Source organism: Limulus polyphemus, unplaced genomic scaffold (genome assembly GCF_000517525.1).
Source record: "Limulus polyphemus unplaced genomic scaffold, Limulus_polyphemus-2.1.2 Scaffold1436, whole genome shotgun sequence".
In the NCBI taxonomy this organism is placed as follows: domain Eukaryota; kingdom Metazoa; phylum Arthropoda; class Merostomata; order Xiphosura; family Limulidae; genus Limulus; species Limulus polyphemus.
In genome coordinates this window covers 36,122-48,357 of record NW_013667046.1, presented here as the reverse complement: position 1 = coordinate 48,357, position 12,236 = coordinate 36,122, and the positions used below count along the sequence as shown (strand labels likewise).

General features: G+C 35.1%; 1 protein-coding gene across 1 annotated transcript; it reads left to right on the top strand.

The window, feature by feature from the left end:
• Positions 1 to 2,026: 2,026 nt before the first annotated feature.
• On the top strand, positions 2,027 to 9,695 carry LOC106463551 (guanine nucleotide-binding protein subunit beta-like protein 1). Its single transcript, XM_013923601.2, has 3 exons — positions 2,027 to 2,827; positions 5,449 to 5,452; positions 9,686 to 9,695. Exon 1 carries the CDS (start codon positions 2,290 to 2,292, stop codon positions 2,803 to 2,805), a length of 516 nt encoding a protein of 171 aa, XP_013779055.2. The 5' UTR covers positions 2,027 to 2,289; the 3' UTR covers positions 2,806 to 2,827; positions 5,449 to 5,452; positions 9,686 to 9,695.
• The last annotated feature ends 2,541 nt before the right edge of the window (positions 9,696 to 12,236 follow it).

Sequence of the window (12,236 nt, the reverse complement as noted above, 5' to 3'; positions counted from 1 at the left end):
CTTTCTATCTCATAGAAATGTTCTATATTTCTTATTAATTTATTTATATTGTTTTTTGTTAATATGTTCAACAACTTGTCAAACATTGCTGTCGTATTACACTGATACAGGGTTAATATCATGTACCACATTATATATGTGTGTATATATATATATATATATACATACGTAAGGAAAATCATGGCATTACTAGGAAAACAGGTGGCATTAAAATAAATAAGAGTACAGTGGTGTTTCTCAATTAACGATGGACAACTCTGTCTCAGTGATTAGATAGTATTTCAGTCCACTTTCTTTTAATGGTGGGCTGATTAGAGTAATTACATTAATCATTACTTGAATGATTGATTGGCCTGATTCTATTTTTAGATCAACTGTATCTAAAGAAGGTTGAGTACATTGTATTCAAACAATTTTGAATATGCAAATCAGCAAGTCATGTGACGCAGTTGATATAAAGTTGTGTTAGAATGGCATGTATCAAGAACTACGTTTTGATATTGTTTGGTGTTTTGTAGGTAGTGTGGTGCCACAGAAAATTGATCTCTTTTAGAAAAGACATCTAACAGTCTTTTCTCATGTCTATTATTCATACACTTAAATCATAATGATGTATTTAATTTGGGGATTTAGAATTTCCAAGATGAGGATATCACTTGTGTTTAATGGCATTGGAAATTAAAGAACTATGGATGAATATGGGACACCAGGACCATCCAGAAAAAGATCTGCAACAAGTTGTACCCCAACATCTTGTAACAGGTGATAATCCATGAACACAAAGGTCAGTTATAAAAGCCATATCCATGCCCTAGTCAACAGTGTACAACATAATCAAGAACACTGTCTTGGAAAAGTGACAAGTCACATCTACACAAGTTCCTTCTGTGGCATATCCATTCAACTGTCGCATACCTCAAACAGCTGGAAAATGAAATGGGTATTTGTGGTATTCCCTACAAAGACATACTGCTCAAATTTTTGAATGCAACACCTGTGTGATTGACCTGTTTAAATTGGTGTTGGGAACTATGAACTATGGAAAGTCTGCAGGGAGGAGTGGTGTGCATTTGGCATTACAATCCTGGAGTGGAGCCTTTTTTATTGAAAACTATTATGTGAGACTTGTCAAGATGCACATTTATTGAATAGACTATAATTGAATGTGGTGACATGAACTGTTATGAAGTGGTGAGGCTCCAAAATAATTTTAATATAATATACTCAATCTCTGGGTAAGTTACTAACACGTAATCCTACATCTTTGTTGACTGCTGTTCTTTTTTTTTTTAATAAATGCAAAAGTAGTTTGTTTGAGCCAGTTTTACAAAACTCCTTGTGGACTTATTAAGACCAAAATTTCAATGTTACTAAATAATTACTTGGAACAGCTTGCTAAATTCTAGGTACATATTATCTTCTTGGCAGGATGCTGCTAAATGAGGAAAATTAAGAAATGCATCCATATTGGCAATTAACAGACATTTCAGATGTCATGGATTCCAAAACAAAAACAAACCAACCGTTCAAGTAACAGTTCCCATCAGAAGTGGATTGGACATATAGCTCATTGGGAATAATCCTATGTGCCTAAAATGATGTTTACTGATATAGCTTAGTACTCTAAGTTTGTAAGCATACAAATTAACCATTATCACTGTACTGTAAACATTGTCAGTACAAATCCAGTTCTCACCACAGTATGAAGTGGGTTTATATTAGTGGAATGAGTATCAAGAAATGATTTTTCAGCGACTATAAAAATTGCCAGTTTACTCCTGGGGTGCCATTAATTACTATTACTACTTGTCCAGTTTATACTGTACAGCTTATTGAAGCATACGGTTCAATTTATCATTTCTAAAAGTAATTTACAAAATTTCTTTCACTTAGAAAATGTGATGAATAAAGTGTGTACTTTGTAGTGTCATTTCAAAATTTCTTATGTAAAGCTTTGAGGTATTTACAATTATACTTGGTTTGGACATCAAAATTATAAGAGGAATTTTATTTATTTCTTTTACGACTGTACCATTTTTTGAATAACTGCAAATAAAAACAATAATGTTTATTCAAGATGATGAAAATATGTAACATATTTTGTTGAATATTCCAGGATCTGTTGCTGCCCCTGGTGTTGGTTTTTGTAAGTGTAGCCTAGGTAGTGCTTTCCCTCTATACCTTGCATATCCAGATGAAGATCCAACAAGAGTCAAAGTTCTTGATGTTGAAACCAACCAGGAGGTTGCTTCACTTCAACAAAAGGCAGGTGAAGACCAGAAATTTGGAATGTGTATGTGTATGAAACTTTTAAACACACAAGTACTTGAAGGAAAGAACCTACTTTTATGTGGCTATGAAAGTGGTTCTGTTGCATTGTGGGATTGGAGAAATAGGCAGATTATCTCAGAAATGAAATGTCACAATGAACCGGTCATTTGTCTCGATTTTGATGAATGTTACCGCCACCAAGGAGTCAGTGGCTCTGCCGATAAAGACTTGTCTCTGTGGGAATTAATTCAACCTAGTCAGCTTAAAATGAAACAAAAAGTTATGGTGACTAACCCTGGCATCTCTGCTGTAGCTATCCGTTCAGATGCAAAAATTGTAGCAACAGGTGGTTGGGATAAGAGGCTCCGTATATTTTCCTGGAAAACAATGAAACCTCTTGCAGTGCTTGATTATCATGGTGGAACTGTTGAAGCACTTCAATTTTCCACTTCATCCGTTGGAAGGTATTCACGGCTTTTAGCTGCAGGGTCGAAAGATGGGAAAATCAGTCTGTGGTCTCTGTATAATAGTTGACAAAATATATTTCTTTATTTTCGTAATTAATAAAAAATCTCAGAATCAGTCCATGGTCACTAAAATATTTAACAAGAAGCTCAAAATCAATTATAATAGTTATATACTAGCAGTAGGTAACAAAGAACAAATTAATTTCTGGTCATTTATTGTAGTTAACAAGAGAAAAACAGTCTTTCAGTCACTGTATATTAGTTAGAATCCATATTACTTTGGTCACTGGATCTTTGTTAACAAAAATCCTTAGATGGTTACTATTAAGTAGTTTTAAAAGTAACTCCAAACTGTGATTAATTTATATGCATAATAAATCATAAACATTAGTCTATAGTAACTACAAGGAAGTAAATAAGACTTCATAATCCGTGTTTGTCTGCTGTATAGTACTGAATGTAATCTTGAGAAGTTCACTTATAGTACTAAATAAAAACCTTGAAATAAATATCTGATTACTACAGAGGGTTGAGTACATTTTATTAATATGATTTTGAATATGCAAGTCATGTGACAGTCACAGCTGATATAAAGTGAAATGGTATTTATCAGAACTACAATTTGAAATTGTTAGTCAGGTTGTATGATTGATTTCAGGAAAGATATGTAACAACCCTCTCTGACACAAAATGTTCTTATACTCAGATCACAAAGATGCCTTCATAATTTCCAAAACAGATATATCCTTTGTTATTAATGGCATTAGAAAACAAAAGAGTATTGATAAAATTGGAACATAAAGATCATCCAGAAAGAGATCTGCAACAAATTATATCCAAGCCTTGGTAATCAAAGTATGGCATGTTAAAGTTAAATTATGAATTTACTTTTGAAAATCTTTTACGACATACGAAGGTCAACAATATCGGGTTCGAGATTGATGCCATTTGCCTTTACAGTATTTAATAGTGCTATCCAGTAAGCTTATTTAATTTCTCTCCTTCTGTTAAATGTAAAATTTGTCTCTATACCCGTTAGTTTAATGTCATTAAGGGAGTGTCCAGGCATGTTAAAGTAATTTGCGACCAGAAGTTATTTGTTTTTATTGTTGATTTGCGGTTATTAAAACATTCCTGTATAGTTGTTTTGATTTGACCTACATATTGGACGTTTCATTTTCGGCATTGGATTAAGTAAATTACGTTTTTTTGTAGAGCAGGTTATGGGTTTAGTGATTTTGAACTGCTTTTGGTTGTCTTTATCAGACAATTTGTCCGTTTCGTACATAAATTTGCAGGCTTGGCATCGCTTGCAATTGCAAGGATGACTTCCATCTGGTGTCGACTTAAAGTTAACTTTAGCATGAGCTAACTGTGAATGCATAGTTTTGTTTTTTTGAAAGAAACGACAGGAACTTCTGTAAAAAATGGATTTTGGTCGATCATTAAGTTGAAGGAGTTAAAAGTTTTTTAGTGTCCGGGGTAGTTTTTTTGTTTGGGGTGAGAGGTAATAACCAGTGGAACACGAGAAGAATTTATTTTAGGTAATTGTTTCAACGCAGATTCATGTGGTATATTGTTAGCTTTGTCAGGTTGTTGGATGATAGTGTTTTGTTTATAATCTCTTTCAGTCATAGTCTGTTTCAAAGAATTAATGTGACGGTTATAGTTCTTACTGTCATGCCATATCTTCTTTAATCTAAGTGCTTGGTTGAAAGTGATATTTGGTTTGGGTAAAAACTTTGATTATATAACTATTATGTTTAATCCGTTGGTTTTCGGTACAAATCAGTATGTAGAACACCATCTTTTAATGTTAGGTTTACATCTAAGACTCTTATTTTGGTAGTGGAGTAATCTAGAGTAAATGTAATAGAAGGTGGAAGGTGTTGGCACATCTATAAAAAGACAGTAATGAATCTTTGTCTTCTACCCAAATGAAAAAAAAAGCAGCGTCTCCAAAAACGTTGGTTTGTCTGTGCAACTTTCCAAGAGTCTCGTCTCTAATTCTCCCATTAAAATGTCGGCATAGTTTGGTGCCCATAGCTGTGCCTTTTGTTTGAATATAGAACTCATTATTAAATTAAAAACCGTTAAGTGTAAGTACTAGTTCAGCTAAGTCTTAAACAATTTGAGTGTTGGGTTTGTTTAGTTTTATCAGAGAAGGTTCTAGGGCTTTTAGTCCTTTGTCGTGGGGAATGTTTGTTTAGAGAGAAGAAACACCCATAGTACAGAGAATAGTGTTTGGAGGAAGTTTTTCGTTGCTGTTAATGTCAGAGATCTTGGTCAGAAAATGTATTGTGTCTTTATTTAATGTACGATGTCAAACGTGGGGGTATATCTTTTATGTGGTGATCAACGTAAGGTGATAAGTTTTCACTAGGCATACCGCAATTATGACGACCAGAATTGTTGGGTTTGTGTACTTTTTGTAATATGTAAAAGCAACCTGGAACTGAGTGTTTAGGTGAAAGGAACTGTAACGTTTTAGGACAGATGTGTTGGCTTTTCTGTAAGCTATATAGCAAATCTTCGATAATTTTAACAAATTGCGGTGTGGGGTCCAAATCCACTTTTTTATAGTGATTTGTGTCATTAAGTTGTCGGTAAGCCTCGTTGATGTAGTCTGACTTACTTTGAACGACAGTGGCGCCGCCCTTATCAGAGCTGGTTTAATAATAATTTCATTTACACGTTTTAGTGAAATTAGAGCAGTATGTTCACTATAGGAGAGATTGTTTCCCACTTTTGAGTCGGAGTTGATGGCTTGAATTACTCTATTTTCAACTGCAGTGATAAAACACTAGATGTGATTCCCTGTTGGCCGGGGGTGACCAGAAAGGTTTGTCTTTAAACTGGGAGTTGAGGTTACTTCTCTCATTGGTTTGATTGTGAAAAAATTATCGGTCTTAATGAGCGTGCAAATTCTTGTAGGGCGGAAATGACTTCAAAGCTCTCTATGTTTTAGGAGAAAAATTAAGACATTTTCTGAGTAGTTTGTGTTGAGTTTCAGTTAGTATTTTAGAGGACAGATTGACGACATTGGAAGTGTTCTTGGATTTGGGTCGATCGGATTCAAAAATGACTAAGTTAGTGGAGTCGAAAGTAGAATCTATTTTAGTAGACAATTCAGTGTGTTTCATTGTTGGAGTTATTAATCAGCCGTTCACAGATAATATTAGTATGAGTTTGTTTGTAATTAAGCACGAAGCTACACAATGGGCTATCTGTGCTCTGCCTACCACGGATATCGAAACCCGGTTTCTAGCGTTTCATTATGGTTTGGATGGGAGAAACCTTTATCCTTATGTGAAAGATCACGATGTGTACTTTTTTATTGGTGTTTTTCTCGTGATTTTCAAAAGTCTTCTTTGTTTTGTTAATAAACGCATCAATATTTGTACTCCAATTTGTAATACCGATTTGTTTGGATTGCTACAATTTGCTAACAGAAAGAGTGGTAAAGAATGGAAATCATTTAGTGTATTCAAAGCCAGAATGTATTCCCGTAGAAAAGGCTTGGCATGGCCAGGTGGTTAGGGCGCTCGATTCACAATCTGAGGGTTGCGGGTTCGAATCCCCATCCCACCAAACACGCTCGCCCTTTCAGCAGTGGGGACGTTATAAAGTGACAGTCGATCCCACTATTCGTTGGTAAAAGAGTAGTCCAAGTGTTGACGGTGGGTGGTGATGACTAGCTGCCCTCCCTCTAGTCTTTCACTGCTAAATTAGGGACGGCTAGCTCAGATATTTAAAAGATTTGAAGTTAATAATAATCTGCGCATTTAGTTTTACAGATAAGTACATTTTAGTAAGTTACTAACGTAATATTTTGCTCGATTAGAAAATACCAAGTCAAACATACATTTTAGTTTAGTAACCTTTAAAACTAAAATATGTTTTGTTGGTAGGAGGTTATGTTTAGTATGATTAATGAGTGTTTATTACTACAGTATTTTTATTGCTGCTGTTTTGAAAATGAATCTTTTGAGACAATTTTTGTGTGTTTATGTTTTTCGTTTCGAGAAGTTTGCTTTGCAATATTGACGCATCACTAAATAATAGGAACCATCCTGACCTGAAATTCATTAAAATAATTACAAAAATTAATCCGCTCCCAGTGCTTTTAATCATAAGGAAAATGTTTATATAATGTAATAAATGTGTGAAGAATGCAGTACGTGGTGAAGTAACTCTCGGTTAGTGTATGTAGAGCCAGTGAAAAAGTTAGATTTGAATAACCATTTTGATGTGAATAAAATCTCAGGAGGTTCTGAAAAAATCTGTAGTAGTTTCACACAAAACATCCATTTTTTCGGAACTTCTTTTTTAACTTTACGAGGACTGTAGTGTCTTAATCCCATCCATTACAATAAAAAATGATGTCACTGACTAAATAAAAAAAGTCTTCGTGTCCTTCTCAACCATGCACATTCGTATGTGGCTAAAACTTTACAAGCGTCGCTACTTTACAGCTTTTTTCTGTTTTCGCAGGAAAGACATTTAGAAATGCCATGCACACGAGGGACTATTCTGTCAAAGAAACGCTCCAGCATCCATAACAACCGTGTCTTCATCACCCGACTTCTCATAGGCATCACAAAAAAACAAAGCTATGCACTCAACCTTTCATTCGTACTGGATTTGTAACCTGTCTGTTTTAGTTATCTGAGGTATAGCTTCCCCAATACAAGAGATTCTTGATACACAAGTTTTGCACCTGATTTAAATTTTGTGGTATGATGAATTTAATATATATATATATATTATGTAATGCATTCTTGATTTTGTGTTTGAAACGTGTGGAAATTCAGTATTATCTTTAACAATTCGAGAGAAAAAATTTTTACCCAAAATTCCAAGTTTTTTTTGTTTGTCTTTTTAGTTAATTAGTAAATATTCAGCTGTTAGAAAAAAAAATAACAAAATGAACTGAAATCATCAGGGTAATTTTTCTCCTTATTTATAAAAACAAAACATAATTAGAGAAAACCGATCGTTTATACAATTATTAACTTAAGCTTAGTATACAGTACAGACAAAAATGGAAAAACACGAACTTCTTTTTTTTTTTTTTTTCTCTCTGTAGGAACCTGTACTTGTTAATGAAGACATTTACAAAACAAATGTTAACTTGGAAAGTTAACATCTGAAGTATGTGTTACGAGACGTTTTCACTAAGCCTTTTTTTGTTTTACATAATAGTTTGGCATTATTTAAAAAATTTCTCTCAGTTCCTTAAGCATGTCCCATGTGATGCTCTTTGTTTAGGCTTTGTATACATGAATAATATACATCGTTCTCATAAACCACTTGTAAATATTGCTGTATTTTTATTACTAAGTGCTAAGGGGCCCGGCATGGCCAGGTGGTTAGGGCGCTCGACTCGCAATCTAAGGGTCGCGCGTTCGAATCCCCGTCACACCAAACATGCTCGCCCTTTCAGCCGTGGGGGTGTTATAAGTGACGGTCAATCGTTGGTAAAAGAGTAGCACTGGTTGGTGGTGGGTGGTGATGACTAGCTGCCTTCCCTTTAGTCTTACGCTGCTAAATTAGGGACAGATAGCCCTCGTGTATCTTTGCGCGAAATTCAAAACAAACAAACAATCTTTCTTATTTTTAGGATGACTTTACAGTGTAATAAGAAAGTTAGACACATTTTAATTAAAAGGAAGTAAATGTCATATAATTTAGGATAATGTATGTCTGTACACTTATCTTACTCTTAAAGATAATGGAATTAATTTATAACAAAATCAACATTCTTGAACCTTCTGTTTACCCACTAAAGTTGACCTTTAATTCTGATCGGATTTGATCACGTGACCTGAACAAACATCTAATTAGTATCTATACGTTCTCTGTAATATTATATCGCCATAAGCACTGTTGAGTTTCTTCCAGCATAGATGATGTTTATACGATGTACTCAAATTTTTTGTTAGTTATTTTTTTTGCGGGACATTTTATGCACTATTTGGATAAATACAGTTATAAGTCGCAAGAATACCTTGACATTTCCAGGAGCAGCGGTTCTCTGCTTCACTAAACAATCAAATACAAATGTACGCATCCGCTAGTTTTCCATTATTTTCTAGGTTACTAATTTACTCATTGTAGTTGCTGAACCTGATGATGCCACGTTTACCCATTGAAATGTTGTACTATGTAAATAATATTCTGTATATCTGATAATAGGCAATATTTTCAATTATACAACAGAATTTGTTTTTCCTAATAGAATATATAAAACAAGCCTAAAGATGGCAGCACCAACATCGTCGTTCTTGTTTGAATTCATTTTTTTATTTTTTTATTAGTTTGAAGTTAAGCACAAAGCTACACACTGGGCTATCTGCGCTCTGCCCACCACGGGTATCGAAACCTGGTTTCTAGCGTTGTAAGTCCGCAGACATACCACGGTGCCACTGGAGAGCTTTTATTTGTTTTCTAGAACATAAAACATACTACAATAAAACAACGAAGGCATAGTTAAATTTCGTTATTATAAACTATAGTTATAGGCATTATAATATAGTTTTACATGTAGGTTAAAGTATTTGTGAGGGCCACTTGCATTCCAAGAGAAATATAACGAGTTAACAGCGACATATTTGTGCTGAAACTTATTTCCCCCTGAAATCAACAAGATCAGTTAGATGAACCTTTAGAAAGTACTATAATCCGGTGCTAATAGACAGTGGTGACTAGTTGTGTCTAATATAATATAAGGAAAAATAAACTAAAGTCAAGCCAGTCATTGCACTCCGTATGTAATACGTATTCCTTTATCCGATAGCTGAGAAGATAGAAAAGTAGAAAGATAGCAGCTCAAGATCTTTATTCAGACTTATTGGATATTTATCAAAGTCTAATATAACTCCAAGATCTTTTATGTTTGGTTTCAATATACTGTTATTGAAGAGAGCTACACTGGTTATAAATAGTGATGATAAATACAATTCACTTGCTTATCTGGTTTATACCATAATAGTCTTTGTTGATGAAAACTAATTACATATATAGCGCCTCTATTGTGTCTGTCATAAGTATGTCTGATCAACCCTAGTATTTGGCTATAGCCCTCGTCGGTACTGGTTATGGCAGATCTAGTGTGGTTAACATAACATATTCGCTCCCAGTGGCACAGCGGTATGTCTGCAGACTTACAACGCCAGAAACCAGGTTTCGATACCCGTGGTGGGCAAAACACAGCCAGCTCTTTGTGTAGCTTTGTGCTTAACTTCAAACAAACACGACTCTAGAATATGACGTGCATTTCTTTGGCCCGGCATGGCCAGGTGGTTAGGGAGTTCGACTCGCAATTTGCGGGTCGCGGGTTCGAATCCCCGGTCCACCAAACATGCTTGCTTTTTCAGCCGTGGGGGCTTTATAATGTGACGGTCAATCCCACTATTCGTTGGTAAAAGAGTAACCCAAGATGTGATGACTAGCTGCCTTCCCTCTAGTCTTACACTGCTAAATTAGGGACGGCTAGCGCAGATAGCCCTTGTGTAGCTTTGCGCGAAATTCAAAACAAACAAACAAATTACAGTTCAATCACTCGATCTGATTCACACCATAACCGTTATTGTTCATGAAAAGTGATGTGTAAATGATTTAAGTAAAATTGATAATAATTACAGTTCACTCACTCGATCTGATTCACACCATAACCGTTATTGTTCATGAAAATTGGTGCGCCTAGACCACTACTATATCTTTAGTATCCAAGCTAGCCTGATGAGTCCTGTGATTAGGCGAAAGGACTCGTTGGCAATAGCAGATGTAACGTGATTAAAATATTATAACGCCCCCCCCTCAGTGGCACAGCGGTATGTCTGCGGACCTACAACGCTAGAAACCGGGTTTCGATACCCGTGGTGGGTAGAGCATAGCTAGCCCATTGAGTAGCTTTGTGCTTAATTACAAACAACATAATGCCCCCAGTGGCACAGCGGTATGTCTGCGGACTTACAAAGCTAGAAACCGGGAGTGGCATAGCGGTATGTCTGCGGACTTACAACGCTAGAAACCGGGTTTCGATACCCGTGGTGGGCAGAGCACAGATAGCCCATTGTGTAGCTTTGTGCTTAAGTTCAAAACAAACAGATAATATTATAATATATTCACCTATGCTTTCAGTAGTGAGTTTTTGAAATTGAAAAATAATTTTTCCTGAACACCTGTTGCTAATAATTAATTTTGGGAATGTGAATGCAAAGATTATTTCTGATAATTCCAAATAATACCATATTTGAACGTTTATCATTTTCTTAGTATACATCTATTACCAAGCCCCCAGTACCGTTGGCTTATCTTGTTTTATGACTACTCACAAGCTGAAATTCCTTACCTTCACTAGTCTATAAGTTTTTGTTTTGTTTTTTCAAAATACCATTTTGACATCTTGTTCACACTTCATCACTACTAATCTCATTGGTGCATTTCTGTATTCAAAATCGCCTAATTTATTTCTACGTTCAGGTACTTCTGGCAGGGCAGTGTAGGCCTATGCTGTCTTTTAGCCTAAAACAAAGAACTAGTCAGTTTCTGACTGTACTGTACGATTATCCACTTATTTTTCCACAATCTATGCATTTATGTACAACTGAATTTCATGCATTGGTAATTTATAATATTTCACTTACCAGTATGTTATATCTTTTTACTTATCCTTGCGCCCCCTAGTGGCACAGTGGTATGTCTGCGAACTTACAACGCTAGGAACCTGCACACAAACTCTTACAGTTTTACAGTACACTTTTTATCAACAGGATAAAGTACACTTTCGTGTGTTTTGATGTAATACACTTTTCTAAATCGTCTATTATATTAGATTCCTAATATCTTTCATTCATCAGTTTGAAAAACACATACATTTATCAACTACTATAGTTGATATGATATAGTGTGGAGTAGCAAAGTTATTTCGTTTATCGTCTCTATGTTCAGTTCTATTCATTTGTTTAAACTGTTCGTTTTATTAAAGTTTCCCTTCGTAGGCGTATAGTGAAATTGTTGATTCTTGTTTTAATTTTCATTATATTGCTAATTACAGCTACGTCATAAACTTATTTCATTAGTTTCAAGGTTTCAGAACAATTTTACAGTCGAAGCGTTAAACTTTGCTTTGGTTTGTCGATACACTAACGTCTATACGTTCTCTGTTCCTACTTCAACTTTGTATGCTTAAAGGACACAACGATAATCATATTTAAAGTAACTACATTCCTCTGCCCACTGAACGCTTATTGGAAAGACTGACACACAATTAATTTCGCATTTACTGGGTGGCATCAGCAGTCTCTTCTTCCCAACTCTTAACTAATCACATTAAATGATTTGGCAGAAGTCTAATTACAGTCAAAATAACAAATTCTACCAGTGTCGAAACCGGCGCTCGTGTAAAGAACGTTGTTAAGTAATAATGGCTGGAGACGGCTTAAATGGGTAATGAAGAAAAACTTTAATATAAGTTTAACATGACAGCAAATG

Bases quoted from the DNA above. Each gene is read 5' to 3' on its own strand.
- LOC106463551 (XM_013923601.2), top strand. From the start codon at position 2,290: ATGTGTATGTGTATGAAACTTTTAAACACACAAGTACTTGAAGGAAAG.